We start from the raw sequence: 25,989 nt of genomic DNA on the forward strand, positions 1-25,989 counted from the left end.
ATTGTAGTTTTGATTTTACCTTACATGATAACACACTTGGCTGCAATGGCACATTTAATTTAATACTGTGAAAAGACCAGTTATAACCACTTCACAAGCACAATTGCACCTCATGCCGACATCCTTTTCCAAAGACAGTCAGCAGCGTCTTTCGTCAAAACTGGAAGATAAATCCCCTTTCAACTGTTAACATCAAAAATATTTCTTCATGGTGTGACTGTGATCTCCATATGGAAACCTTGCAGGAAAAGAATTAATGTCAATTGTCAGCTCTTCAAATTTCTTTGGACTTTAACTTGCAGTACCATATCCAGTTTGCTTTGATATTTTGTTTTTTATTCCATGTTGAAGTTGAACACCAAGCTCCAGATATAGCAGGCAGCTTGATCATCTTCGGCCTTGGTATAATATCAGTCCAAGTTCCAGTGGTGGGTATCTTCTAATATTCAAATTAAAATGAAAAGCAATAGGCTTTCTCAGCGCCGACGACGGATTTCACGTTGATAAAAAAGGGAGCTCAAGGTCAGCAAAACTCGGGTTCAAGGAATGGCGGGCGTTGAAATGACTGCTGACGTCATCAAAAAACCGCTAATGGTTAAGAGATAGGGACTAAGCTGGTCCCACCCTGCAAGTAAAGGGAAGAAATTTCTTGAACACCATAAAGCTGCGGGAGTTGCGACCAGGATAAATGGTGGTTTCTGAGCCTGGCCGCAAACTTGGCTATCTCAACTCAAAACTAATGTTAAGGTGGGATGGTCCCTTTAACTCTGGCTTCCTGTGCGGGCGCCGCTCACTCACACACGCGAAGGCGAGCTCCATCTCACACCGCGCACGCTTCTGGATGAGATTCACATGAACAAAGACACCAACCACGCTATGTTAGGGGTGCTGCTCCCGTGGCGTCCGTCCGACCGACGGGACTCCACTAACACCTGCAGCACGCGAGCTGCCCGGACAGTGACGGCTGATGTGTCGCCTATCGGCCGCGGCAGGCCCGGGCGGCTCCTGGCTGGACCGCCGCGCGGGGCCGGTCAGAGTCGGCAGTACGGCACGCCACGGCCCGTCGGCGCACTTTGAACCGGTAACACCGGCAGGTAACCGGCCGTGCTCGTGGTGCCATGCACGCCCGGAAGGTAACCGGACGTGCTTGGCACCACGGCAAATCTCGGCCCCGTTGACAGAGATTTGCCGGCGATGCAGTGCTTGGTGGTAATGCTTGCCAGGAAAGCGTTGTGTAATGACGTTCCAGCATCATGTGGCTCGAGTAAGGGGTATACGTGTGACGCTGATAACGTTGAAATGCAGCCTTCGTAGTTCTAGTAATGGTTACTAGTACCCGGCATTAGCTGCGATGCAACCCTGATGTTGATGTTATGTGAACAGGATCACAAAATTCATGTCCTCAGTCCTTGATAATCTGCACGCAAATGTTTTCTGTTTGTCTTGTATGTTGACACTTGACATAGCTCCTTTTCAAGATCATCGTAGCCTTTAGTGCATTCTTTTGCTGCCCAGCCGGATAAAGGTACGAAATGGCTAATCGTTACCGTAGCACCAATATCTCAATTGTTTGTCTTTTCTTTGCAGATGAACAGCGAGTGGCGTCCAACGGCGGGTCGTGGGATGCGGCGCAGGGCCAGCAGACTCCGTCCCGAGGAGGGGTCATGTCCTCCGCTCACGGTCCTCGTGGTGACGTCATCCGACCGTCAGGTGAGGAACGTAGGAGGCTGGGGAATGAGGTGGAGGAGGAGGAGTGGGGTTACGTGAGGGCGACGAGGCTACAACAGCCGACATAATTCAGACTGTGCGTGACCCGTGGGTGGGACATGTTTTGAATTTGAGTGTTTATTTGAAATGTAGGAGTCCAAAGCGTCCACAAACCACTGCATAGCAATTAGCAAATATTATAGGTATGGTACCTGATGCGTGCTGATAAGTACAAAGGCTGTTCAAGCAAAGCCATTTACCGTCCAAAATATATCGATGCCCATTGCCCAACCTTTTCAATCGGAAGGTACCGTTTGATTCAGTTGAACCGATCCAAATGCGGGTTGATGACCTCACCAGCAAGCATCGATTCATGGTGCTATATTTGCCAGCTGGGATCCTTCGATATTCCGTCTCGTGACGTCATCTGTGAGCTGTCTGACATCACGTGGTGAGCCCGTCTGCCCACGACGGTAGACATAAGGCGGTGGCACGGCTTGGTTACCATCCGGCAATCGTACCTCGCTGGGGTGGGGCGCAGCGCCCGTCCGGCTACGGCAATGATCATGTATCATATGTGACGGTAATGTGTGCTCGGATCGTAAGTGCACTGCCAATTCCTCCAGGCCATTGTTCGTGTGTGGTATGAGCTATGAAATGGATGGCTGATCGTTTGATTTGGAGTTCAAACTGGTGTGACGGAAGACCTGCTGTTGGGCAGCAACTGATTCTATGACACTAGAGGAAAGTTTATCCTGAATGTATGTAGATTACCTACGAATGAGCTGCTTTTCCGCGTCCTTCGTGGCGTAGGCTGTTCATTTTTCGGGAAGTTCGCTTATGAATGGAGCCAGCAATTTCCGGCTTAAGTACGTTAATTTCTAAGCTGTTTCTCCAAACTGCGGACGGCCTCCGTCTACCATTAACTAGATGGAAAGCGAGATCAATTAATCAGGGAACTCCTAAGTGATTAAATCGATTACCGTCCGAATTGATTGCCGTCAACTCCTGCAGCTGCTCCATCCACACGGTGGTATTCTTAACCGCCGCTGACGTGACCTCATTTGACCCCATTGGCTGTCAGAGGATCAGCACCCCTCCCCTCTGTCTCGCCCCCTCTCGCCGTCTGGACGGGGTTTCCAGTGAGACAGTGTGGCGGCTGGACCGGTCCCCGGCGCCGGAGGGGGTCGGGAGGTAGGTACCCGCTCCTCTCGACATGACGCATCACTGGAGAGCTCTCCCGTGCCGGTGACGAATCGCCGCCCCGTATCAGACGGTGCGACACCGTCCGGCCGCTGTCCGCCTCCTCTCATTGCCATTGTTCCGGTATTCCTTCTGCCGCCGCGCTGTGGGCCGGCCGCGCGTCTCCATCCGTTTTAGAAGGCCGGGAGGCGGCGCAGAAAACCCCTCGTCGACGACCTGTTGTCTTTTTGCCGCGGAGAGCTGCACTGTGACGCGACGGCTGTTGTTTTTGCGCGCGCGGCCCGGCTGCGCTGACCTGGGCGCCGGCTGCGCGGAACTGGAGGTGAACGATATACCGGCCAGTGCCTGGTGCCGGGAGTTAACGACCGGCGCTCCCGTCATCGACTGCCAAAGCTGCGGTGCGGCACCGCTGCTCGGCATGGACATTCGTCTGGCAGGGCGCCAGGCAGCGGTCGGTTCGATCTCGGCCGGTGGGCGCGCCTCTGACCGGTCGCCGCCGCCGAGTCTGCACCCCAGGCCAGTGACCTCCGGCACAGAGACTGGAGCTGCCCATCGGCGGCCCGATCCGCCCAGCTGCGAAACTACACGGCTGCGGCAGCGACTGAGCTGCTGAAACGATCCGGCTTTACTCACTGGAAGCTGAGTTTGTGGTGTGTTGGAGACGGGCCACGCTCGACGAAACTTCACAACAAAATGCATCGGTGGTGTTCCTGGAATTGAAAAACGATTACTTCCGCATCTTTTGAACAATTCTTAGGCAGCCGATGGTCTAGTGGAAAGTTTCATTGCTGTCGAATTCCTCGCATGCATCCTACAAACGCTTGGTTTGATTGAGTGCCTAGGTACTCTAGTGATAGATATGGCACAACTTCTGCTTGGTCGTTTGATGTTGTCCATTTCACTGGAAAGGCGATCTCTCGCGACTCGCTGTCATCATTCCATTCACCACCTGGGATTCACATTCCGTTATAAAGGTCTGCGTTTACAAACACTCCGCCACGGGCCAAAGCAAACCGCCGCATCACCGCTTATCTCGCGGCGTGCCGACAAAGTACCTACCGCGAACCCTCTAACGACAACAAACGGCCCCCGTTCGCCGGTGTTTGCCGATGGTGCACATGCACATTGAACATGCGACCTCCTGGGATATGATCGTGCCCGATGGGTCGTGGGTCACGTAGCTACGCCGTCAGTAAAACAAAATCACGGATTTTACCGACCGGCTTCATCGCGAGCATCATAAATCTTGGGGTGGCTGGTTTTCGCCGCACCGCGCCCCAGGTGGTCATTAGGGTGCCCCACCGGGCACTGGTGGAGTCTAAGCTGGGGAGGAAGGGTGAGGCTGCAGAGAGGACGAACAGGGGAGTGGAGCGTGCCAGAATTTAGATATCTTCCTGTGTTACCGGAGGGTGATGGTCAGCCAGTGAGTGAGGTGTTATGTCCGTTCGCCGCTTGGTGGTGAAACTGACTATAGTGATTACTGACTATCGACCATTATTTGATGTGTTGTTCGGCAGTTTGGAGCTATGCTTTGGTGTTCGATATTGCGTTGGCCTGTGTGCGTTGCAGTGGTGCCTGATATGGTTAGCGTGTCACCGGGTCACTATGTACCCGGTCACTAGGTCCCTCCTACGTGACGGGGACACGGGTCACGCATATGTGTGACCTAGCGGCGAGCGATGGGGCTGGTGACCCAGTGCTGGGGTTGGTGAATGGGTGGATGACCCTGCAATGACCGGTCGACGTGGGCTAGAGGTGGTGTAAGCTCCATGTGACCCTGCGTGGACGGTCTTAGCGGCGGGAAATGACACAGCTCAGTGTGACCCTGTGTTGACGGTGGTGGCGTCGGCGGTGTTACAGCCGGCGGCCGGCTGGCCTCCTGTCGGTCGGCAGGTACTTCCCTCAGGACCTCCCACAGGAGCGGCTCGCGGGGTAAGGCGGCGGTCACACTGCACCGGCACGGCCCCACGGTCCATCCCCGCACGGTGTGAGAGTGGAGCATACAGGCGCCGGGCCTCCGCCTGTGGAGTGGCATCCGCTGCCGCCCCTGAACAGCGGCCATGAGCCCTGGCGAGTCGAGGGCGGCTGTCCTCGGCTTGTGTACATGGCCTGATGGGGCTACCGAGCAGCGATTGACGCCTTGAAAGATGCACCGTACTAATGTTTTGTTTTGTTTATGCTCGGTCATGAGAATGCGAATGTATCGTTTGTTTGTTTATCTTGTGTTCTGCTACTTCGAACTGCACCATGAAAGTAACCGACTGCCGAGCATGACTAACGGTTGTGATGTTTTTCTCATAAGGTCGTCCCTTGCACCTGCTGTATGATTTTTATTTATGCACCGTGTACTTATTATTTGAATATTTTTTACCTACCAACTGCTGCTGTGATATGCTGCATTTGTACCTATTACTGGCTTGCGAATTGAAGAAAGGCCACTGTTCTTTTTTGCATTCCTTTTGCAGATGGCATGCCTTATTTTATCGTTGTTCGTTTTCAGGTTTTCGTTCTGAAGTTTCATGTCCACTCTCTCGTATCCAAACTCATCAATGCAGTGCAAATGGCTGCGATACGACTTATTCTGTTTAATTGCGTCATAATGAATTGTTGTAGTCTTTCATATGGACCGAAATCGTGATAATCAGCAAGCAATCAGCTCATGTCACTGGAGAGCATATAACGTCTGTCGTTTTGTGTTTGTTTTTGTTGTTGTTGTTGGAAAATGTCCTAGAGGTGATACCAACCCAATTCTTGACCTAACTGATCCAATATTGACCCGATATTGACCCGACATTGAACCTACCATGATCCTGCCCTGACCACGCCCTGACCCGAACCTGACCCGACCTCTGACCCGACCTCTGACTCGACCCCTGACCTGACCCCTAACTAAACCTGTCCTCGTGTCAGCAGGGCTCTCCCAGCCGCGGCCGTCCGGTACGGGCACACCACCGCGCGGCGGCAGCCCGCGGGTCGTCAGGGCGCTCTACAGCTACGAGAGCCGCGTCGGCTCCGACATCAGCTTCCGAAAGGGCGACAGAATGGAGGCGGCCGCCGAGGGCAACAACGACCCCGACTGGCTGAACGTGCACCACCTGGGTACCGGCCAGACCGGCTTCGTGCCCAGGAACTACGTGGCCACCGAGGCGTCAGTGGAGAGCGAGGAGTGAGTCTGTCGGCCGGGGAAGGAAGGGTGGGGAAATGTGGCATTGGTCTACTCCGCCTGAAATACGATGTAACTAGCCCGGCTAAAAGGGAGAAGCTGAACATACTGTGATGCTGGTACGGAATCAATTTTTTGTATATAGGATTATTTGATACCTGTTTACAGTCAAACGTGATGTATGTTGTATTTTGAGCCACGAGGCAATAATTCTGCATATCTAGTCCGCTGTGCTGCACTCCCTTACTCATTTTGATGCTGACCCTTTTGACGTCTCTGGCAGCTGGTACTTCAACCGGATCTCGCGGAAGGAGGCGGAGACGCTGCTCCTGCTGCCGGAGAATCCTCGCGGCACGTTCCTGGTGCGGCCCTCCGAGCGTATGACCAGCATGTGCTCTCTCTCCGTTCAGGTAAACGTTACACGCTTGGGGACCTCCGTGTTTCCGACCGTTACCGGTGTTATATCGCTCATTTACTTTATGTAGTTATAAATTCTCCTTGTCCTTTTTCTCAATTCCTCGTAATGTTTCCGAATAATTGGAGCTCCGACAACTTTCAAGCAACATATTTATTCCTTGCTTTTATAAAAAATAAAACGAGCAATTGTTAGATCATGTGCCTTTTTATAATCTCAAAATACATCTTATTTCTTGTTTCCGTATATTCTTGGCTGATTCGTGTTGATAAGCGTTGTCCAATGTTTACCGTTTCCTCTCTACGACTAATGGGATTTCGTGATGTTATTTGATGTTTTTGTTACCTTGTGAAAACAAGGAAGGCTTTTTGGCGGCATAATGCATTGCTAATTCGTTTTCCAGGTAGACGTCGCTAGTCAATATATGAAACGATCGTATTGTTGCTCTAGGCCCTTTTTCCTTGTTACGAGAACTGGGTTACGCGCAGTGACGACCGCATCGACTGTCGACCTCGATGCTGCCAACTTCTTGCGTCATTGATCCCTCTTTTGTTTTCACAAAAAAGTTATTATTGCTTGAGTATTGTGTTATTATTGCTTGAGATGTGTATCTCTCCAGGATCTACTAGGGATCCCTGATTTAACTCCGCCTTAGGTGTTTGTGTTTTGTCTGAAACGTCGATGGTTGTTTGTTGACTTTGGACTGTACTCTGTTCTTCATTTCAGCTACTTAACTTGGTGTGAACGTTGCAGTTCTTAGTATTATTTTTTCGTCAACCTCTGCAATGAAGATTTTAAAACTGATCCCGTTAAATAGAGTCGTCGGTTTGTGACTAAACAACGTCTTGATCTATGCGAATAGACCAAGACGGGCGTCAGCCATCGCCTAGCATGTGCTATTGATACTTCCCTCGCGAGTGAACGATGGATGGCCGGACTATCGATCCGTTCAATCAATTTGTCCGTAAATTATTCATTCGCACCATACGGCCGTTGTGTTATGTGGCTTTTTGCCCTGCCTGTACACTGCGCTCCTATCGACTATCGTCGTTTACTAACTCGCCGTCATTGACCACGCCCCCCCCCCCTCTTGTTCGCCTACAGGACTGGGAGCCGCAGAGGGGTCGCCACGTCAAACACTACAAGATCCACCGGCTGGATGACGGCGGCTACTACATAGCGCCGCGAAACACCTACAGGGACCTGAGGAGCCTCATCAACAGCTATGCACGTGAGTGGCACGAACGGACTGCCGACAGGGAACGAGACACAAGAATGTGGTCTGGGGCAGATCAAGCGCTCGGTGGGCCTTAGATGTGATATTTAACATTGCGGGGGTTGATGTGGTGACCTCAGATGTTGTCCAATGCCAATGCTAGCGTTTCTTTTCTTTTGAATTGTACGACTGAGCCCATAATTCGTCCTTTTGGTGCATTTATCGCCCATGGATTGTCATCTTGTTATTCTACGACCTATGATGACGATATCCTATGATGTCCATTGAATAGCTAGATGGATGTTCCTTCAACTATCGATTATTTGTTCACAGAGGAGGCCAAGGGTTTGTGCCACGTGCTCACTCAAGTATGTCCGCGGCCCAAACCGCAGATGTGGGACCTGTCGCTCGAGACCAGGAACCACTGGATGGAGATTGACAAATCGGAGATCACCATGAAACGAGTGCTCGGCTCCGGGAACTTCGGAGAAGTGTGGTATGGTAAGTTTTAGCTTATGTCGGCTGATGATGCGTTATGAAAGAACTTTCGTAATTGCATTCTTGGATTCTGGTTTACCTTAGCTTGTAAAATGTACCTATACATATTTGCCAGCATAGGTATTGCAAATTCACCAACACCATTATAGGATGTTAAACGTTCTGCATAATATGTACCTGCCTTATGTGTAACATTCGTCCAAAATTGTTTGTATAAGTGGCCGCTATTAGCTTCGGACGTGTTTTCCTTATTCCTTATTCCTTATTTAACACTTTAGGGAAAATTCACCTCACTTATCAAACTTTTTAGTTTTAGTTGTCGATATTAATCGACGTGGGAAGAGATCTTTTAAATCGCAATAAAGCTACCACGATTCATAATGGCACACATTTAGCTATACCTTAGCATCCTTCGGGAAACCATCCGTAATTAATTTATCGTACCAGATCACTTCATCCCATCCCACTCCGCTCCAAAACCTCACCTCATTCCATCCATTCCATTCCACTCTTAATGCGGCGCGTTGTTTTGTCGCCGAGCATCGCAACATGTACAACATCCATTTCCACATGTTCGCCACCCTAGGTTGACACCAGCAGCGGCTATGTCCCACCAGATAGGAGTAACCGATAGGTTATGTATAGGGGGTATGACCTCACCACCATACTGACGTAGGGATATCACCCCACTACCATCTGACGTGTCTCCTCCCCACCAGGCCTGTGGCGTGACAAGACCGAAGTGGCCGTGAAGAAGCTCAAACCGGGCTCCATGTCCCCCGCCGCCTTCCTGGCTGAGGCGCAGATCATGAAAAAGTTCAGGTGAGATGGGCTCGGATTTAGGAGTCAATCTAGCGGAAATTGCGGCTCAGAAGTTGGCCCCTGCCGCCTTAGACCGCCGGGTTCGGTGGTGGTTGATTGAGACGTAACGGCTATTGGAGTGCGATAGCTGATTTGTGTGATTAGACCGAGGAATATTTATTATGACTGCTGGTTAGAGTCTCTTGCAACGATTCTCGGCATTTATGCTTTCGATTGGGCCCTTTGTAAATTGCGGGCTTATTTCTCATTTTTGCCTGAATAAGAATGCCTCTTCAACTTAATGTTTATGTCACTGTAATTACACGTGGAGAACTGAACTGCGTTACAGTCCCTTCAAACCGAACCGAAGCCTTCATAAGAACATCCCTCTCTTTTTCCACCAGACACGAGCGTCTGTTGGCGCTGTATGCCGTCTGCTCGGAGGAGCCGATACTGATCGTCACCGAGTTCATGTGTAACGGCAGTCTGCTCGACTACCTGCGCAAACCCGAGGGCAAGCAGTGCAAGTTTCCCGACCTCCTCTACATGTCCGGACAGGTGGGTGACCTGGGGTGCCGTCTGGGGTGTGTGGGAGGTTGTGGAATTTGGGTTATGCATTGCGCTTGACGGGCTGTGATGATCTGTAGATGTTCTATGCCATGCACAGCCAGCATGGCGATTGGAGCATGGGTGCTGGTCTGTTGTTCCTGAAGGGGACGTAAAAGAGATATGTTTACTGTATGCCAGCTTTGCGTGACTGCGTCGTCAAAGGTTTTGTTTTGATATGCATACATTATATGCAGATTATACGTACAATGTTTGTCCTTGTGTGGTTATCTTTTCTGTGTCGCCGTTTCGTGTCGCCAGTAGCCGGTTCAGCGGGACCGGTGCTATCCATGCATGCTTTGTGGTGGCCACCAACTATGCATGCGGGCCTCTTCCTTAAGATTTGATCGGGATTGTTTATAAATTTAGAATTTAGGTACTTGTAGGTATCGATGCTGCATCTCGAAGACAGCAAATGTAACACTTATTAGTTATTAGTTATTTGCATACAACGTCGACGCCTAGTTGGTATCTTTTAACGGTGCAAAGAAGTAAAGCGTTTGATCAGAGGATAGAGGAGAGATCGTACTTATGTTAAACTTTCTCTATATTGGCAGCCTTGGCAATATACACGGTAATAAACGCAGCAAACCGTACATAGAACGTCCAGACTGACACACTCGGTGATTCGGCTTGTGTGCCTCTGGCGTGGATCAGTCCAAACTAAGCCAATTTGTTTGTCCGCCAGGTGGCCAGTGGCATGGCCTACCTGGAGGAGAAGCGTCTGATCCACCGCGACCTGGCGGCCAGGAACATCCTGGTCGGTGACGCCCGCGAGGTGAAGATCTGCGACTTCGGACTGGCTAGGGCTATCGAAGACAACGAATACTGTCCCAAGCAGGGTAAGTCGCGCAGTGCATAGAGCTCGATAATCGATAAATATAGAAGTTTATGCACTGCTTCAAACCCCCTCCTCGACACTAAACTGATCAGAGTGTATAAAACCAAAGTCACCGTTCCATGCATCTATCCTCAGGATACTGAAATCCTTCTCCACGCCGCAACCCCCCTCCGGGCTGGACAGGCACCTTTATCTCATGCGGGCTGCTCCCTTGGAGCGGCACCGCTGCTCCCGAGGGAGCGCACCCCGTAGCCGGGTGCAGTGAGTGCCTTGGGGCTGGGTGGCCTGTCCTCTGGACGGGTTCAGCCCCGGTGACTCACTAGGGTGCCTGCCCAGACCAATGTCTTCCCCTAATTCCTAACATCCTTCCGGCTCTGAAATGGTCTAATTGGACCGGAAGGGCCTAATCCAACAAAACAAAAAAAAAACACAAAAAAACCAAAGTCGCTATCACCCCTCTATTCAAACTGACCATGTGTCTGGTCTTGCTGCTGCAGGCGCCAAGTTCCCGGTCAAGTGGACCGCTCCCGAGGCCATCATGTACGGCAAGTTCTCCATCAAGTCGGACGTATGGTCGTTCGGCGTTCTGCTCATGGAGATAGTCACCTACGGAGCGGTGCCGTACCCCGGTGAGTTCCCCACAGCACTGTCGAGTTAGTTATTTGTAAGTACCAAGTGAGTTACCGATGGATGTCGGCGAAATGTTTTTTATATTTCATGTTACGTCTACTGGAGACACCTTGAAAGTCAACGCTGCGCTTTTTGCCTCTGCTCTTTGACAAATGCAACAATATTACTGTGATTCAATAGTAAATACGGTAAGGTGATCTTAACCAAAGTCATTTTGGCGAAATACCCATTTTAGAAAAGCAAATATAAGATTCGTCGTGCTTTCAACGTCGGTACCGACTTGCATTGCTCCGTTATAGCTTACGTTTTGCTATTGCTTCTCCATCTCGCTTTGCTTACGCCTAGGCTTACTCCCGCTCGCTATTACTCCGAACGAATGACGTATAAACCGGCATGTCAGTGCCTCGCGGCGTCATCACGCTTTGTGTGCATCGTCCGTGCTCTACGCAGGTATGCACAACCGTGAGGTGATCGAGCACATCGAGAGGGGCTACCGGATGCCGAAACCGACCAGTGTCGTCTGTCCAGACTCCATCTACGGCCTGATGGCGCAGTGCTGGCACGGCGAGCCCGAGCGGCGGCCCACCTTCGAGTACACGTTCCACTTCCTGGACGACTTCTCCATATCGTCCGAGATCCCCTACAGGGAGGTGCAGGACTAGGTACGTGCCATGGCTGCTGAGGCTGAGCTGAGCTGAGTGTGGCTGATGTGGCGGCTGCTTACATATTGCATGATATGCCTGCTGTGCAATCTGATTGTGCTCAAATCACTTCCTGACATTATTACTTTTATTGTCACATGATTTTACTTTTTGCTTGCATCCTTTCTAAGTAACACAACCTTGAGCTAGGGACATAACCTAAACGGCTCCTTGTATGCACTTTATAGGATTTTTAATCGACCGGAATCCTCTTCAATCATGCTTTGTTCATTACTCAGAAGATATGTCGCTGTTTCGCTTTAGTAACGATAACTTTTGTGCTGCTGATACATGGTTTCTGGTTCTCACTTCTTAGTGGGCTCAGCAATCAGCATGGTTACGAGTGAATGGCTACCTACTAACAATATGATGCTTTTTCTTAAGCTGACGAGTGATGCCCATGGTTTTGATGCTGATGAACAGGACACAACTGTTCTCAATCGCGACAAAATGCCTTACGTCTTGGGTTGCTCTTAAGGCCACCGCACACTAGCCATTCGGCCGGTTCATTCGGCCGTTACAGCAGCGATTTTCTCGCGCGAGTCTTTATATCGGCCGAAACAACGGACCAACGACGGTGCATTCGGCCCATATTATTCAGGCATTCGGCCCAAGCGATGTTCACGCGACGACCGAAAAAAGTTCGACCGGTTGAACTTTTCTCGCCGAAGCAGTCATTTAGCGGCCGAAAATCAACAGCCGCCATATTGTTTTCATACAACCTTGACAAGTGTTGTTTACATTCCAATCATTTTCGATGTGAGGGGCTCGTGTGGGGACATGCCTAAGAGCTGGACTTTTTGCACGCGTTCCCCGCCAGGGGGCGCCACTGAGGAAGCACCCTCTGACGTCACGATAAAACTGCGCGCACTGTGCGCACGGTTCTGTAAGCAAGTAATATAGTGGTGGTTTCATGGTGGAAATTGGAATAAGTATTTTGACGTTGTAAAATTTTTAGCCGTTTTTGTGAAATTGATTAGTAAATGCATTTCAAAAGTATTTATTTGAAGTGTGAAAGGAGAATAATTAGAAGAACATGGATATTTTTGTTCCAATAGCTTATTATGTGAGACATGATCGGTACTAACGGGTACTTCTAAGAAGTAGTGAAGAAGTACCAAACAGCCTGCTCGGCTACGATCGTCAGCTGTCCTTTGGAGCTGGACTTCAACGCTGTAAAAAAAATATGTGCTGAATTAATTTTTAGTTTCACCAAAATATAAGCATTTTATCATTTCTTTTTCACTTTTGTAATTATTGTTGAGTGAAGAGACATGTTGCTAGTTCTGACAATATAAATTATAAAACGAAATGCAACGATAAATATCTGCTACTAAATTATCACTTTAACCAAATACATGGAGAATCATGCTACCATTGCTTATAAAACGTGCTTATCAATACACAAATGTTTTATTTCAGACAAGAAGGATTTATTTGCCTGAAGTCTTGCGTCATGTGCTACTGCTTTGATTCCAAAGACGCTCTCCGGGTCGGGGTAATTTAGTTCTTCATCGATCGATAAGAGATTTTGATTCCATTGATATCCAAATTGATAAGCTCGGCACCATGGAGTAAGGGCGTCCCCACAGGGGTGACGCAGGAAATATGAATGGCGTTTACACCGACAGTAGTTTCCCACAGCCGGCAATGGGAATCTCCTGTCGGTGTAAACGCCACTATAGTCCCATCCAACTCAAATACTGGGGAATATCCCCGCACTTTTGAGGACGGAAATCTATGGACCCGCTCGAAAAATAGTGGATAAAATGCGGCGAGCTTTCAGTTTTATGGTTGGGTCTCCCTTCCGAGGCACATATTTACGGGGGATATTGGGTCATATTCCCCCGGCGTCCTGATGATCGGCGCCCAGCTCAACGTCGAAGGCGCCCTGATACGCGGCACTGCTATCTGTGAAGGTGCCCAGGTTGCTGCCGCTCGAATTTTGGTCGCCTACTTAACAAAACCTCCGTTGGTGCCATCTCAGTTTCCTCGAGGTCAGGCAACCTTCACACGCCGTTGGCTACCTTGGCTGGCCGGCGACTCGTTCCCCTCGTGGCGACGCTCTTGACATCCAGTCAAAAGTTGGAGTGGCTGGCGCCCCCAGTGGGGGCCGGGGAAGGGGCAGTGGGCCTCCACGTTGCTCTCTTCCCGAGCCTATGGTGACTTGGCTCAACTCTCCTCAATAGAATCTGGATTCTGCACGCTGTATTAACATGGGCGTAGATACCACTACGGACAATACGGACAGTGGGTGTGACAATCAGTAGTGCCATTCATATAGAGGGTGTCATATATGAGCGGAGAGGCAACAGTACAGCTGAGCGGAGAGACAACATTAAAACAACAGTACAGCTGGCGTTGCATGGAGCTGCAGGCAACCGGACAGCGGAGGCTTGCGAAAAATAAACAATTCGTCACTTCAACGTATAAACAATAGTATAAAAAGCAACATAAACACATATTCTCATGGTCGAACCCATGCACTAGCGGCTCACGGCGGGCACAGGCACGCAGTGCGGTAGCGGTACCGGATCACACGTCATGGGCGTTGTCTCAGCATAGGTTGTTATGAGCGGAGAGGCAACAGTACAGCTGAGCGGAGAGACAACATTAAAACAACAGTACAGCTGGCGTTGCATGGAGCTGCAGGCAACCGGACAGCGGAAGCTTGCGAAAAATAAACAATTCGTCACTTCAACGTATAAACAATAGTAAAAGCAACATAAACACATATTCTCATGGTCGAACCCATGCACTAGCGGCTCACGGCGGGCACAGGCACGCAGTGCGGTAGCGGTACCGGATCACACGTCACGGGCGTTGTCTCAGCATAGGTTGTTATGAGCGGAGAGGCAACAGTACAGCTGAGCGGAGAGACAACATTAAAACAACAGTACAGCTGGCGTTGCATGGAGCTGCAGGCAACCGGACAGCGGAGGCTTGCGAAAAATAAACAATTCGTCACTTCAACGTATAAACAATAGTAAAAGCAACATAAACACATATTCTCATGGTCGAACCCATGCACTAGCGGCTCACGGCGGGCACAGGCACGCAGTGCGGTAGCGGTACCGGATCACACGTCATGGGCGTTGTCTCAGCATAGGTTGTTTGCAATCTAGTTGAAGCCTAAGAAGACGGCCAGTGGGGTCTCACTGCTGCTGAGGCGACCTCGGAGACGATGCGTCGCCCCTCCTGTCGGCGACCTGCGGTGAGCAGGACTCCAGATCGCTGTCTGGCACGTTGCCGACACTGCCAGACGCTGTCAGCAGGCCTCACTGCTGCAAGTGATGTGCAGATGGACGCCAGGTGACTTCGTCTGCAGGCGATTCCGGAGACCGCGGCCTCACCAGGCAGTACCACCTGCATCGCCATGTCGGTGTTTCTAGAAATGGAAAAATAACAGTATCGGTGAAGGACAAGCAATACAATGTATTCTGTTTTCCTCTCTTGCAGGTATACGTAATCTACAATTATCATTGTTCCGATTTAATTCAACTGAACCTGAAAATTCCATATTGGCACATTGTTTGACTAAATTTGTGTAGTTGGGAACAGGGGCGACGCCACGAAGCGAATCCCCTCCGTCCCCCCCCCCCCCCCTGTGGCGACGCCCTTGGTTGGGAAGCAGATTTTTTTAAATACATGTTTGGCTGAACAGTGCGGAAAATATTTCATTGATCACTATAGCTGCAACAAAAATACTGACACAGAAAACATTTGCGCTTACCTGGCTCCTTAGTCAGTCCCGCACAACGGAAGTGGTACCATTTATCGCAGCCGTTGCATCCGACCATCAGTGCTGCACTGATGCTGCTGCACTCCCCACATTCCCAGTACCTTAGGAGCGTCTTGGCTGTGAAAAGATTACATGAGTCATGGCGCATACATGAATAGTAGGATGTTTTATATGTTTAACATCGCATAGCAAAGACACAACAGCTGGGAGTCAAATGTAAGCCAAAGTGTAAGCCCTGCCATGTTTTGCAGACTGGATTTTGAGCAAGAAAAGCTTTGCTAAAAATGACGCTTGACGAAGCCTCATCCTACTGGGCTGTCTGACATGTCTCCCTGTAAAAGCATGTGGCCCTTATATTGTATATATGATGAATATGTTAATAACGCAGAGAAAACACAGTATAAATTATACCCAACGTTTCATCTTAATCGACTTTGTCAAGGGTGTTTGAACAGCTTGAGATGAGTGAAGTGGAAGGGTACCTAGGTACATCTGAAAATAAACTGAATCTGCGTTCAATAAACATTGATTTTGATAATACATTTCACAAATCAACTGCTAATAACAATCATACTAAAATAGCACGACAGATAACTAACAATCGCATGAAGAACTTCTTGATTCGCCTTGACATTGTCGTCCGAACGAATGTTGTCTGAAGAAGTTACACATTTGTCTTTTCTGCGCAGCATTTGTGTTTGCCATTTACCGCACCAATGTTCGCCAGCGGTGGTGACTTTTCCTTACCTGCTCACGAAACGTCACACACGACATGACGTCACCCGTAGACGTCATCAAAAAGTCCAGCTCTTAGGCGTGTCCCTCGTGTGGTGTGGAGTTGTTTGCGATGGAAATGAAGTAAGTATTCGAATGAATATCTGTGTTTTGTATTTTGTCAATTGCATAGGTATGTGATTCAGATTGAAATGTTGTTTAAATATTGGTTTCAACCATAGTTCTTCTGAATGCTTGAGACGAGGTGTTAGTATCACTGATGTTAGTTGTCGGACTTTCGTCCCCGTCTTGAGTTGAGATGTTAACATCTCAACTCAAGACGGGGACGAAAGTCCGACAACTAACATCGGTTTCAACCATCTCTGCTCCACTTTTCATTTCAATTTCAATGTCCATTTCCCCATTTTCTCCATTTGCCATGATTATGCATAGTCAGTGGGCATAAATTTGTCTACTACTCAATGCCACAGTAGGTATTCTTGGAAAATGGCCATTTATTATCCATATAAGCAAATATTTTCTGCTTTTGCCAGTTAACTTGAAATGCTGGACACAATTGTTCTCATGCTGGACACAATTGTTGTTCTAAGTTTCAAGGAGCTATTCTTAAATTATTTAATCAAAATTCAAACCTTGCAAGTCAAAGTCATTGTTGAAAGTACCTGTAATGTTCTTATCGTTCTTATATAATGTGCTTACCATGCAATCTGGGTTTTCATTTATCATTTCATTCACATTGCCTCCAACAGGCTACTGTCGCACTAATGTGTCACATATTAGATATGTAGGTACTTCATTGCATGGTTGGTGAAAGTGTTGAGCACAACTCTTTCTTATGGTACAAGAAGTGCCATAATTCAAAATCTGAGTTGTCAAAGTATAATAGAAATTCCATTTTTCAGAGTATTTTTTCCTTTTTCTGTGTTTCTGCCAGATCAAGATGTTGGTTGTGTCAAACGTAGGGCCATGAAAGAAAAGTCTGGAACACTGTTAAGCAGGGATGCGGAGCCGGAGCCGGAGCCGGAGCCGGAGCCGCCGGAGCCGGCATATTTTGCCCGGAGCCGGAGCCGGAGCCGGAGCCGTGAAACAATATAGCCCGGAGCCGGAGCCGGAGCCGGAGCCGTCAAAAAAGGGGGCGACTCCGGCTCCTTTTCTGAAGAGGAAACAATTATTTACCTAGTTCGGTTTGACAGTACAAGGCGTAAAACAATCTGGTATTCAAAATAGCCTTGTTATACAAATACAGAAGCAACGTGTACCTACCAATCCCATCGCCTTTTTTCTTCCACCCGTATTTAATTGATCGCATAGGGGATGTACTGAGTAGAAGCCGGAGCCGGAGCCGCCGGAGCCGGATCATTTTACTCGGAGCCGGAGCCGGAGCCGGAGCCGGAGCCGCCATGACATTTCACCCGGAGCCGGAGCCGGAGCCGGAGCCGATTTTTTTCTCCGGAGCCGGAGCCGGAGCCGGAGCCGTCTGAAATTTCCACGGCTCCGCATCCCTGCTGTTAAGGCTTTATGGGATGCACACAAACACTTGCATGCAATATTTTCATTGAAAGAGTTGTGAGATCAGCATGCTGAATGTGTTTTTTGTGTGTTTTTGTCTGCTCTGTACAGGAGCTCATTTTATGTTAAATAAAATGTAATGGCACTGAACAAATTGAATTTGTGTATCATTTATTCCCCAGAGATCTTTCACAATAGTGATAGTTTTCTTCTCTGCCGGGTCAATGAACCAGGTAGATATGTCCACTCCAACCAGTGCAGATCCACCTTTGTGTACAGTTGTACACATTTCAGTGTGATGAGCGGACCTTTGATAGCTGTTTCACCAACCCGCCTTTAGATGGCGCGCGCGTCTCCCAGCAGGCAGCAGAGGCGACATCTACTGTCGGGCGTCGGCTCAGCTGGTGTGAAGGGTGCACCGAGTGTCATTACCAATATACCTATAAGCACGCCATTGCAGTGGCCTCACTCGAGGTGGGCAGGACCCAAGAGGATGGATGACTCGGGCTAAGACGATGACGCGGGTCGTGGGTCCAGCAGCACAACAGGTGGCGTTCAAAATTAACAAAGTCCCTACGTTTTCAGTTGGGTCGGAGAAGTGGATCTCATTCAAGCGGTACACAACAAGCCAGTTTCATGAAACACGAGTCTTCCTGGACGATGAGGCACCAGCTGAACCGCAAACGGCCGGCGCACCAGCTCTGTCCCCGGGGCCGGCGCCCCGGCAAGCAGCACCAGCTCCAAGGCCGGCGCTCGGGCCAGCCCCGTCTCTGGAGCGGTCGGTGCTGGCATCACCAGTGTCCGCAAGGAGCAGCCGTGCCCAGTCGAAACGCTCGCAGCACTTCAAAGTGTACAACAGATGGCTAAACCGTTGAATGATGCCGACCTGGCTTTCGGTCAGTGTGTAAAAGCGGTTCGAAAAAAGCCATCGCTCCCGGAACTTCCGCTCACTGGCGCGCGACGTCTCCTCCGTCGGCTCCGGCAGGTACACAGGTACACAACAGATGTACACCAACGCGCGCGTGGTCGACTCCGCGAGCCGGTAGCTCGGCGCCAGAGCGGAAAATTCAGCCCCCGACGCCAGATAGTGGAGTGTAATCGCCAGCCGCAGCGGTGCGCTCACCGGCTGGAGGAAGGTGGTGGTCGAGCGGGTGATCTGGCCCTCGATCTGTGCTAGTAGGAGGCTGAAGGCTCCCTAGCTCAGTCGGAAATACTGAACCTGTGTCGCTGGGGGTCGTTGAGCCGAAGCTCCTGCTCTCGGTTGGCGTGCTCGCCCAGCTCGTCTCGGCGCTGCAGCACGTCGCTGACCCCATGCGCCGGACCAAGGGTCTGCGTCTCTCCTGCACCCTCTGGAGTGCCAGCTTGAAGTACAGTATCGCGATGGCTAGTTGAAGTGTGTACGGGTTGTTTGGTGGCTCAGCATGCAGATAACTAAATCTTTTGGTCCCAGAGCATCAATACAATGCACATTAATGTTGTTAAGTTTGGTTAATCGCTTGCGATATGCTCAGACCATTTAGACCTCAATAGTCGGTGTACTTTGCTCAATGTTTGTTTTTAACAGCCAATTTGTTTTCATTAGCAAGCAAGCTACCTACTCAAACTGCAATTAACCTATAATTTTGTTTCTTTTTTTAACGATGCACTAAATATATGAAGCTCGATTCTATTTGGTCTTTTCCAATATTCATTATAAAACATTCATTACTTCCGCTCTTGGAATTCGGTTACAACAGTTTAGGCGATATTTCAACAACGATATTTCTGCTCTAAGCGATTCGGCCATTCGGCCGATATAGACACTTGCGCGAGAAAATCGCCGCTGTAACGACCGAATGAACCGGCCGAATGGATAGTGTGCGGTGGCCTTTAGTGTTTGATCGTAACCCAGTTTCATTTTGAATGGTTTATGTGATTGACAGTGTTGTATGCAGCTATATATTGTCTGCTCAGTATTGAAACTCATTACTTAGTCAAAAACATTGCGAGTAGCCTCTCATGCCGATGTCCGTAGCTTAGCTTACAGACCTGCCACTAGATGGCAGTAGTTGTCGACGCCTGAAGTTAGACTGTCCCGCAAGGCTCACCGTCTATAATGCATGGTATGAGACTGACGACATCTAAAAAATGTAAGTAGCCCATCGTAGTTCATGCGTCATTGGGCCACAATGCGCGGAACCTCAAACCCGCCTGTTAGCCACTGCCCGAGTGGCCGTTTTACCAATCTGCCCATCCTTCCCGCAGGTCTGTCGAACCGCGACCTGCCCGACATGTTGGTGAGGGGGTACCGCGCTCCACCGCCGCCGCCAACCGTCTGTCCGCCGGCCCTCTATGAGACCATGCTGCAGTGCTGGACGTTCGAGCCGGAGAAGAGGCCCACCTTCGCCTTCCTCGACCAGCACATCAACGACTTCGACGTCAGCACCGAGGGGCAGTACATCGATGAGAATGACGTCTGAGCGATGCGAAACACAGCTGGTGATGTCAGTGACGTCATCTGTGTTCGTGCTACATCATCAGGGGCGTTGGTCTGATGCGTGCGGTACGAGTGTCGGTGTGTGGTGGGCACTGCACAATGTTTGTGCATGGCTAGAGCCATTGTCGGTCACAGCAGCGACACCTAGATCAGTTCCGCTGCCATCGATGTGTCCCAGGACGGGTGAGATCCTCTCTGGTAAGAAATCGCACAGTCTCTCGGTGGATCTCAGCTCTGACGTGGTTGGAGACACTGATGACGTCACGGGAGTGGCCGGCCACGTGTGTGTTACGTCACTGCATCATCATGTCATCAGGAGTCGTCATGATGTTATGATGGAGCTAGGCCAGCATAATGATGTTCAGTGATCATCTGTGCTAAATTGATAGAGAACTGTCTAGAAGGTGCCATGGTGACGTGTAGCATGCGATACAGAAGCGGTAACGATTTCGATACATTTTCAATCGATATTGTTTAAACCAAGCAGACGAGAAAGAGCAAGTGAGGAACAGGAGGCCGAAGAGAAAGAGCGAAGGCCAAATAAGAGCCGTCTTTCAGGCCGCGCTGGGGTCTAGTCGAATCGAAGGGTGAGTTTTGGCCACTCAGGTCGCACCCTCGAGCCACCGTGCGTCGCCGGTGGAGTTGGAGAGACAAAGTGGGTGCCCGGTAAGGCCGGGCAGTGGTCGTGGAAGGTGTCCTGTCGTGTTTCATACCTTTGTACCGCCGTTGTGATAGCTGGCGCACATCGGGAGAGCAGAACTACAATCTGCGGAATGATTGTGTTCATACGTGCGAATCGGTGTCGTGTGTGTTTGAATATGTGTTCACATGTGAGTCATGTATGTGCGAGATTCTTTATACATAAGATGTGCTCCCGGACCCCGTCTGCGGGCTGTACTCGGTATGATGTGGAGCAGATTCGTTCAACCTTAGTGTCATTGTACTCCTGGAGCGCCCACCCAAGAGCTTCCTAGCCCGGAGCGAAGCCTCCACCTTGGGACATCCACGGGACCAACAATGAGGGACTAGAGCCGGAGGGCGGCATCGGTTTTGCGCCGACATTCGTGTTGCTTTTCATGTGTTTTTGGAGAATGAGCTGGCGGCGAATGATATCCTCGTTGTGAGGGGATGACGTATGATCCCAGCGGAGTGGTTCGGGACCGACCGTGTCGGCGGTTATATCCCTGAGTGCGTCATTCTTGTGTCGCTCTCATAAGGAACCGATGTCGGAGCTGGAGCGCTGCCCTCTGCTGATATATTGTTATTCATTTGTCGCTATATTACGCTTGGAATATTGTCTTGAGTTCAATTCAGTGGAAGCCTCGCCCGTGTTATTGCAAGTGTTTGTATGTTTGTATGCATGTCACCTATAGTTACTCGCAGACATCCAAGCTCTCAAAAATAAACTTCGCCTCAATGCCGACTTATTTCCTCGCATGAATGGTCGGATGGACCGTCATGGAAATGACGGTCAACATCAAGATGATAATCGATGTGATCTTTTTCAGTGAATTTAGTTGCGGTGCTGCAGCTTCCTGGGGAAAAATATACCTTATATTAGCGTAGAAAAGCATGCACGCTCGACAGTCAGGTAGTCCCGTTAGGTAACCATCAGTCACATTGTTCACATCGACGACCAGAGTAATGACCGACTAGTATCAGCAAACACAGGTCGTTACTGACCACCCTCTCCCTCTCCCTTATCACAGCACGCTGGAGCAATGATGTTGCCCCTGCAGAGGTGATGACCTGTGAGGGAGGGAATACACGGAGGGGGGTTGGGGGCAGAGAGATCCATCTGGCAGCCTTCGATGACGTCATCCGGTCGCCGAGGCAGGTGGCGCATCCCGGTAATATTTTGCCGCTGGCTAACAAATCTCTCGGCCGTGACCCCTGCCGGGTCGTTTCGCCAGTTGTTGCAGCCGATGCCCAGTTTCTGAGGATCTCTTGACCGTCTGGGCTGACGCAATGTGGGGAAGATTGGGGCACGTCTGCCGCGTCTGGAAGCTCTCAAACTCATGACAATCGTGGAAATCATGGGAAGTTGGGAGTGGATTAAAAGACGCAGCGCTGTCTTGACTAAAAAGTCAAATAGGTGTCGTTATAGGGGCTCAGCAGTCAGCATGAATGCAGGATGTCCATGCATACTACCGAAATAAGCCCCTCGATCAGAATTATTGGTCTGACATTAAGGAGTGTCTACCTTTTTAGTCCGGCAGAAAAAAAGGTCTGAATTCTGAAAGCCAATTCCACTTCATCAGTTCGCTGGCTAGATGACCTGTGCGATCCTTATCTATAAGCTTCCTCTCTTACATTTCAGTTACGTCCACCCGAATTTCGGACGTCTCCAGCCGGCGCGATTAAATGGCCGATCGGCCCGTCTCGGCCGAATGTAATCACGCAAAGCGCGTTTGGGCGGCGTTTTTCATCTGACCGGCTCGGCCATCCCGGACCCGTGTTTACCGTGCGCTCCGATCGATCCCATCTGCAGGAGCGACCGCAGAGCCGGTCCGAACGCTGTTTCTCGGTCTCAGGCGGCCGCGTTGCGTGGGCCTATTGGATCTCTGGAGAAAACCTATCTTGGACCCCAGACGGTAGTTTTTCCACAAATTTGACATCCCACGGCATAAGTTATTATGTTCGTAGCAGCTTGAAGTTGTAAAACATATTGCTGGTGCCATGGTCAGTGATCACCGCTGGTTTCTGGGACTGGCACCGGCCTGTGCGGCACGGAACTCGAGCAACCAAACATCCAATTCAGGGATGTTCTCACGGCTTGTTGTCCCGGTCCGTCACATTCTTCAGACGTTACATCTGCTCCGATATTTCCCTGCATCCCAAATCAAATGGAACGGCAAGAGGCTGGATATTGGATTCTCTCGGTGGTGTCGGGCCCGGTTCCGCCTCCTCCATTCCTCCCTCTTCCTCCTTCTCTCCCCCGTCAGACACCAAACAGGGCCTGAGAGGATAATGGCATCCCTCCGGACATGTCCGCACACACGGCACTCGCCGGAGACTATCGGAGGAGGGGGGACCATCAGTCAGACGGGCCCGGCGCGCTGCCCACCGTCACCCTTTCAGCCGATCAGGCGAGCGGAAAAAGGCGCGCGGAGCTGTCTCGTGCCGCGCCGCCCCCGCTCCCGCCACCGCCACCGCCACCGCCTCTAGATGAACGCTGTGATTCGCATGCCGGTGGTGATTGGAAAAGCCAGCTGACTGACGGTGAAAAAGGCCAATGATTGGAACTGGGTTGCTGGCTGGGGATCAGCCCGGGTGACCTACGCCCGAATCGCCTATTCCATCGAATGTCTACGCCCGGGTGACCTACGCCCGGGTGACCTACGCCCGAATCGCCTACTCCATCGAATGTCTACGCCCGGCTGACCTACGCCCGGCTGACCTACGCCCGAATAGCCTACTCCATCGAATGTCTACGCCCGGCTGACCTACGCCCGGCTAACCTACGCCCGAATCGCCTACTCCATCGAATGTCTACGCCCGGGTGACCTACGCCCGGCTGACCTACGCCCGAATCGCCTACTCCATCGAATGTCTACGCCCGGCTGACCTACGTCCGGCTGACCTACGCCCGAATCGCCTACTCCATCGAATGTCTACGCCCGGCTGACCTACGCCCGGCTGACCTACGCCCGAATCGCCTACTCCATCGAATGTCTACGCCCGGCTGACCTACGCCCGGCTGACCTACGCCCGAATCGCCTACTCCATCGAATGTCTACGCCCGGGTGACCTACGCCCGGCTGACCTACGCCCGAATCGCCTACTCCATCGAATGTCTACGCCCGGGTGACCTACGCCCGGCTGACCTACGCCCGAATCGCCTATTCCATCGAATGTCTACTACCGTACGGCCTGCCCGTGTTCGTGGAGCAGTCTCTGCTGTATTATCGAGTAAGGATTTACCCATTCACTACGCCGGCTGACTGGCGGCCCCATCCTTTGTTTGCTCTATTGTCCGTCGCCCGCCGCGGCGGTGCCCAGGCCCGGGGGTCGCCTGGCGCAGCGGGGGGTAGCGTCCCGCCCCGCGGCCCCTGGCGCGGCGACAGGTAACATGCCGCGGCGCACGGCTCGGCGGGCCGCCGCCGCCGCCGCCGAGGGAGTTGACGCTGACAAGGATGAGGGCCGTGGGCCCGTGGCACCACCTGGGTTTGTATGGATTTTTGTCCATTTGGCCGGCTGGCTTAAGTCACCGATTACATTAAAAGGACAAGTGAAAATGAGCCCCTGCACGAATTAGTGTCTTTGCTAACGGCTAACTTCAATTGCAGGAGGGTGAGGAGGGGTCGAAAGAACCACCCAGTGATTCATCCCTTGATTGAGCTATAGGGAAAGCGGGTTTAGCGAGTGGAAGCCGATGGAATCAATTTTAATTGTCCTAAGAACAACTTGAACAGACTTGACTTTTCGAACAACTTAACAAGTGTTATTGCCGTAGAGTGCATCAAGTTTCAAGTTGAACATATATATATTTTTTTTTGAAAAATGTAAAGTAAAGCCCTGCTTCTCCGTCAAGTGACGGTGTATTCAAATAACCCGACCGTTGGGTAACTTGAACAGTCTTTCTTTGCACGCCATGAAATAGTTATCTGGCTATCACCGATGTTGTTTGGTGTATAAACAAATAGGCACAACACAACAGCTCTAACATACCTTATTGAAGAAAGATTAAAACAACAATAAAAATAACCGTTGCAGAATATCAATATCTGCTTGCTGCACACCAGCCAGTTGACAGAGGTTGGCTTCTCTCGTCAGTTGACAGATCGTCTATATCTCCGTTCGGTAAAACCTATCACAACCTTACCACATCTGTAAGTGTGGTGCCAATTGGATTTTGTACCTTCAGAACTCCGATTTTGTCCTATGCTCAAATCGGAATTTGGTTGGAAAAAGGCAGCATGCTTTGGACAATATTTGTCAATCACTTGCAACACTTCAGCATTTTTATAAAGTAATCGTGCACACCAGTAAAACGCCTTTTGGGGAGACCAACGGAGTGAGCGAGAGGGTGAGCCTTGCACCTGCGAAATTGCGAGGGGGTACCACCAAATAACTTGTGCACTGCACCCCAAGACCTACTAACCGGTCCCTAGTGATGTGCCAAATTGGAGCGCAATCGGCCCAGCCGTTCTCGAGATCTGGAAGCGGCACCCTGCATGTGCGCACGTGCCAACTGGGTCCCAACTGACTTTTGCACGGCACCCTACCAACTGCTCCCTAACCGTGTACCAAATTTGAGCGCAATCGGTCCAGCTGTCCTCGAGATCTGGAATCGACCCCTGCACGTGCGCACGTGCAGCAGCACCCCAAATCTGGCACATGGATATGCATGGCTTAGTGGGTGCCTACCTACATGCTAACTTTCAGCTCAATCTTTCGGTAAAAAATATTTTCGGGTCATGTCAGGTCACCGTGCTATGACGTCACAATAGGTAAAACCTCCGACTCTTTTTGACAAAATCGTACATCTGGCGTATCCGGGCGCGATCCTTCCGTGTGACTTATGTCAGATTTTTACAGGACATGAATCATTACATTGTATACTGACCTTTCTAAGGTCAACGAAGGTCATTGACCTCGCATGTCTGTGTTTAGTGGGGTTTCTTGAGGTCCTGAATCCGAATCTGTGGTTTAATCTTCATCTAAATGCTTTCAAAATTGTTCTTTGATCTTTATAAGGTCACCTCAGGTCAATTAGGACCGTCCTCGCCAGCGGCGGGTGTGA

The 25,989-nt window shown here is 50.4% G+C and overlaps 1 protein-coding gene across 10 annotated transcripts in view; it reads left to right on the top strand.

The window, feature by feature from the left end:
• The window catches only part of LOC122379904 (tyrosine-protein kinase Src64B-like), a 55,678-nt gene extending 34,017 nt beyond the window's left edge, over positions 1–21,661 (top strand). For 2 of the 10 annotated variants that reach the window (XM_043362519.1, XM_043362517.1), the window contains exons 3-13: positions 1,588–1,710; positions 4,771–4,842; positions 5,824–6,076; positions 6,357–6,483; positions 7,593–7,719; positions 8,038–8,205; positions 8,922–9,024; positions 9,408–9,561; positions 10,298–10,451; positions 10,948–11,079; positions 20,012–21,661. In XM_043362519.1, coding sequence (XP_043218454.1) covers positions 1,588–1,710; positions 4,771–4,842; positions 5,824–6,076; positions 6,357–6,483; positions 7,593–7,719; positions 8,038–8,205; positions 8,922–9,024; positions 9,408–9,561; positions 10,298–10,451; positions 10,948–11,079; positions 20,012–20,226 — 1,628 coding nt within the window. In that variant the 3' untranslated portion in view covers positions 20,227–21,661. Of the gene's footprint in view, positions 1–1,587; positions 1,711–4,770; positions 4,843–5,820; positions 6,077–6,356; positions 6,484–7,592; positions 7,720–8,037; positions 8,206–8,921; positions 9,025–9,407; positions 9,562–10,297; positions 10,452–10,947; positions 11,080–11,530; positions 11,743–20,011 lie in introns of all 10 variants that reach the window. The other 8 variants (XM_043362518.1, XM_043362521.1, XM_043362525.1 and 5 more) reach the window with 6 other exon arrangements.
• Positions 21,662–25,989: the final 4,328 nt, after the last annotated feature.

Source organism: Amphibalanus amphitrite, unplaced genomic scaffold, assembly GCF_019059575.1.
Source record: "Amphibalanus amphitrite isolate SeventyFive unplaced genomic scaffold, NRLGWU_Aamphi_draft 000087F_arrow, whole genome shotgun sequence".
NCBI classification, from domain to species: Eukaryota; Metazoa; Arthropoda; class Thecostraca; order Balanomorpha; family Balanidae; genus Amphibalanus; species Amphibalanus amphitrite.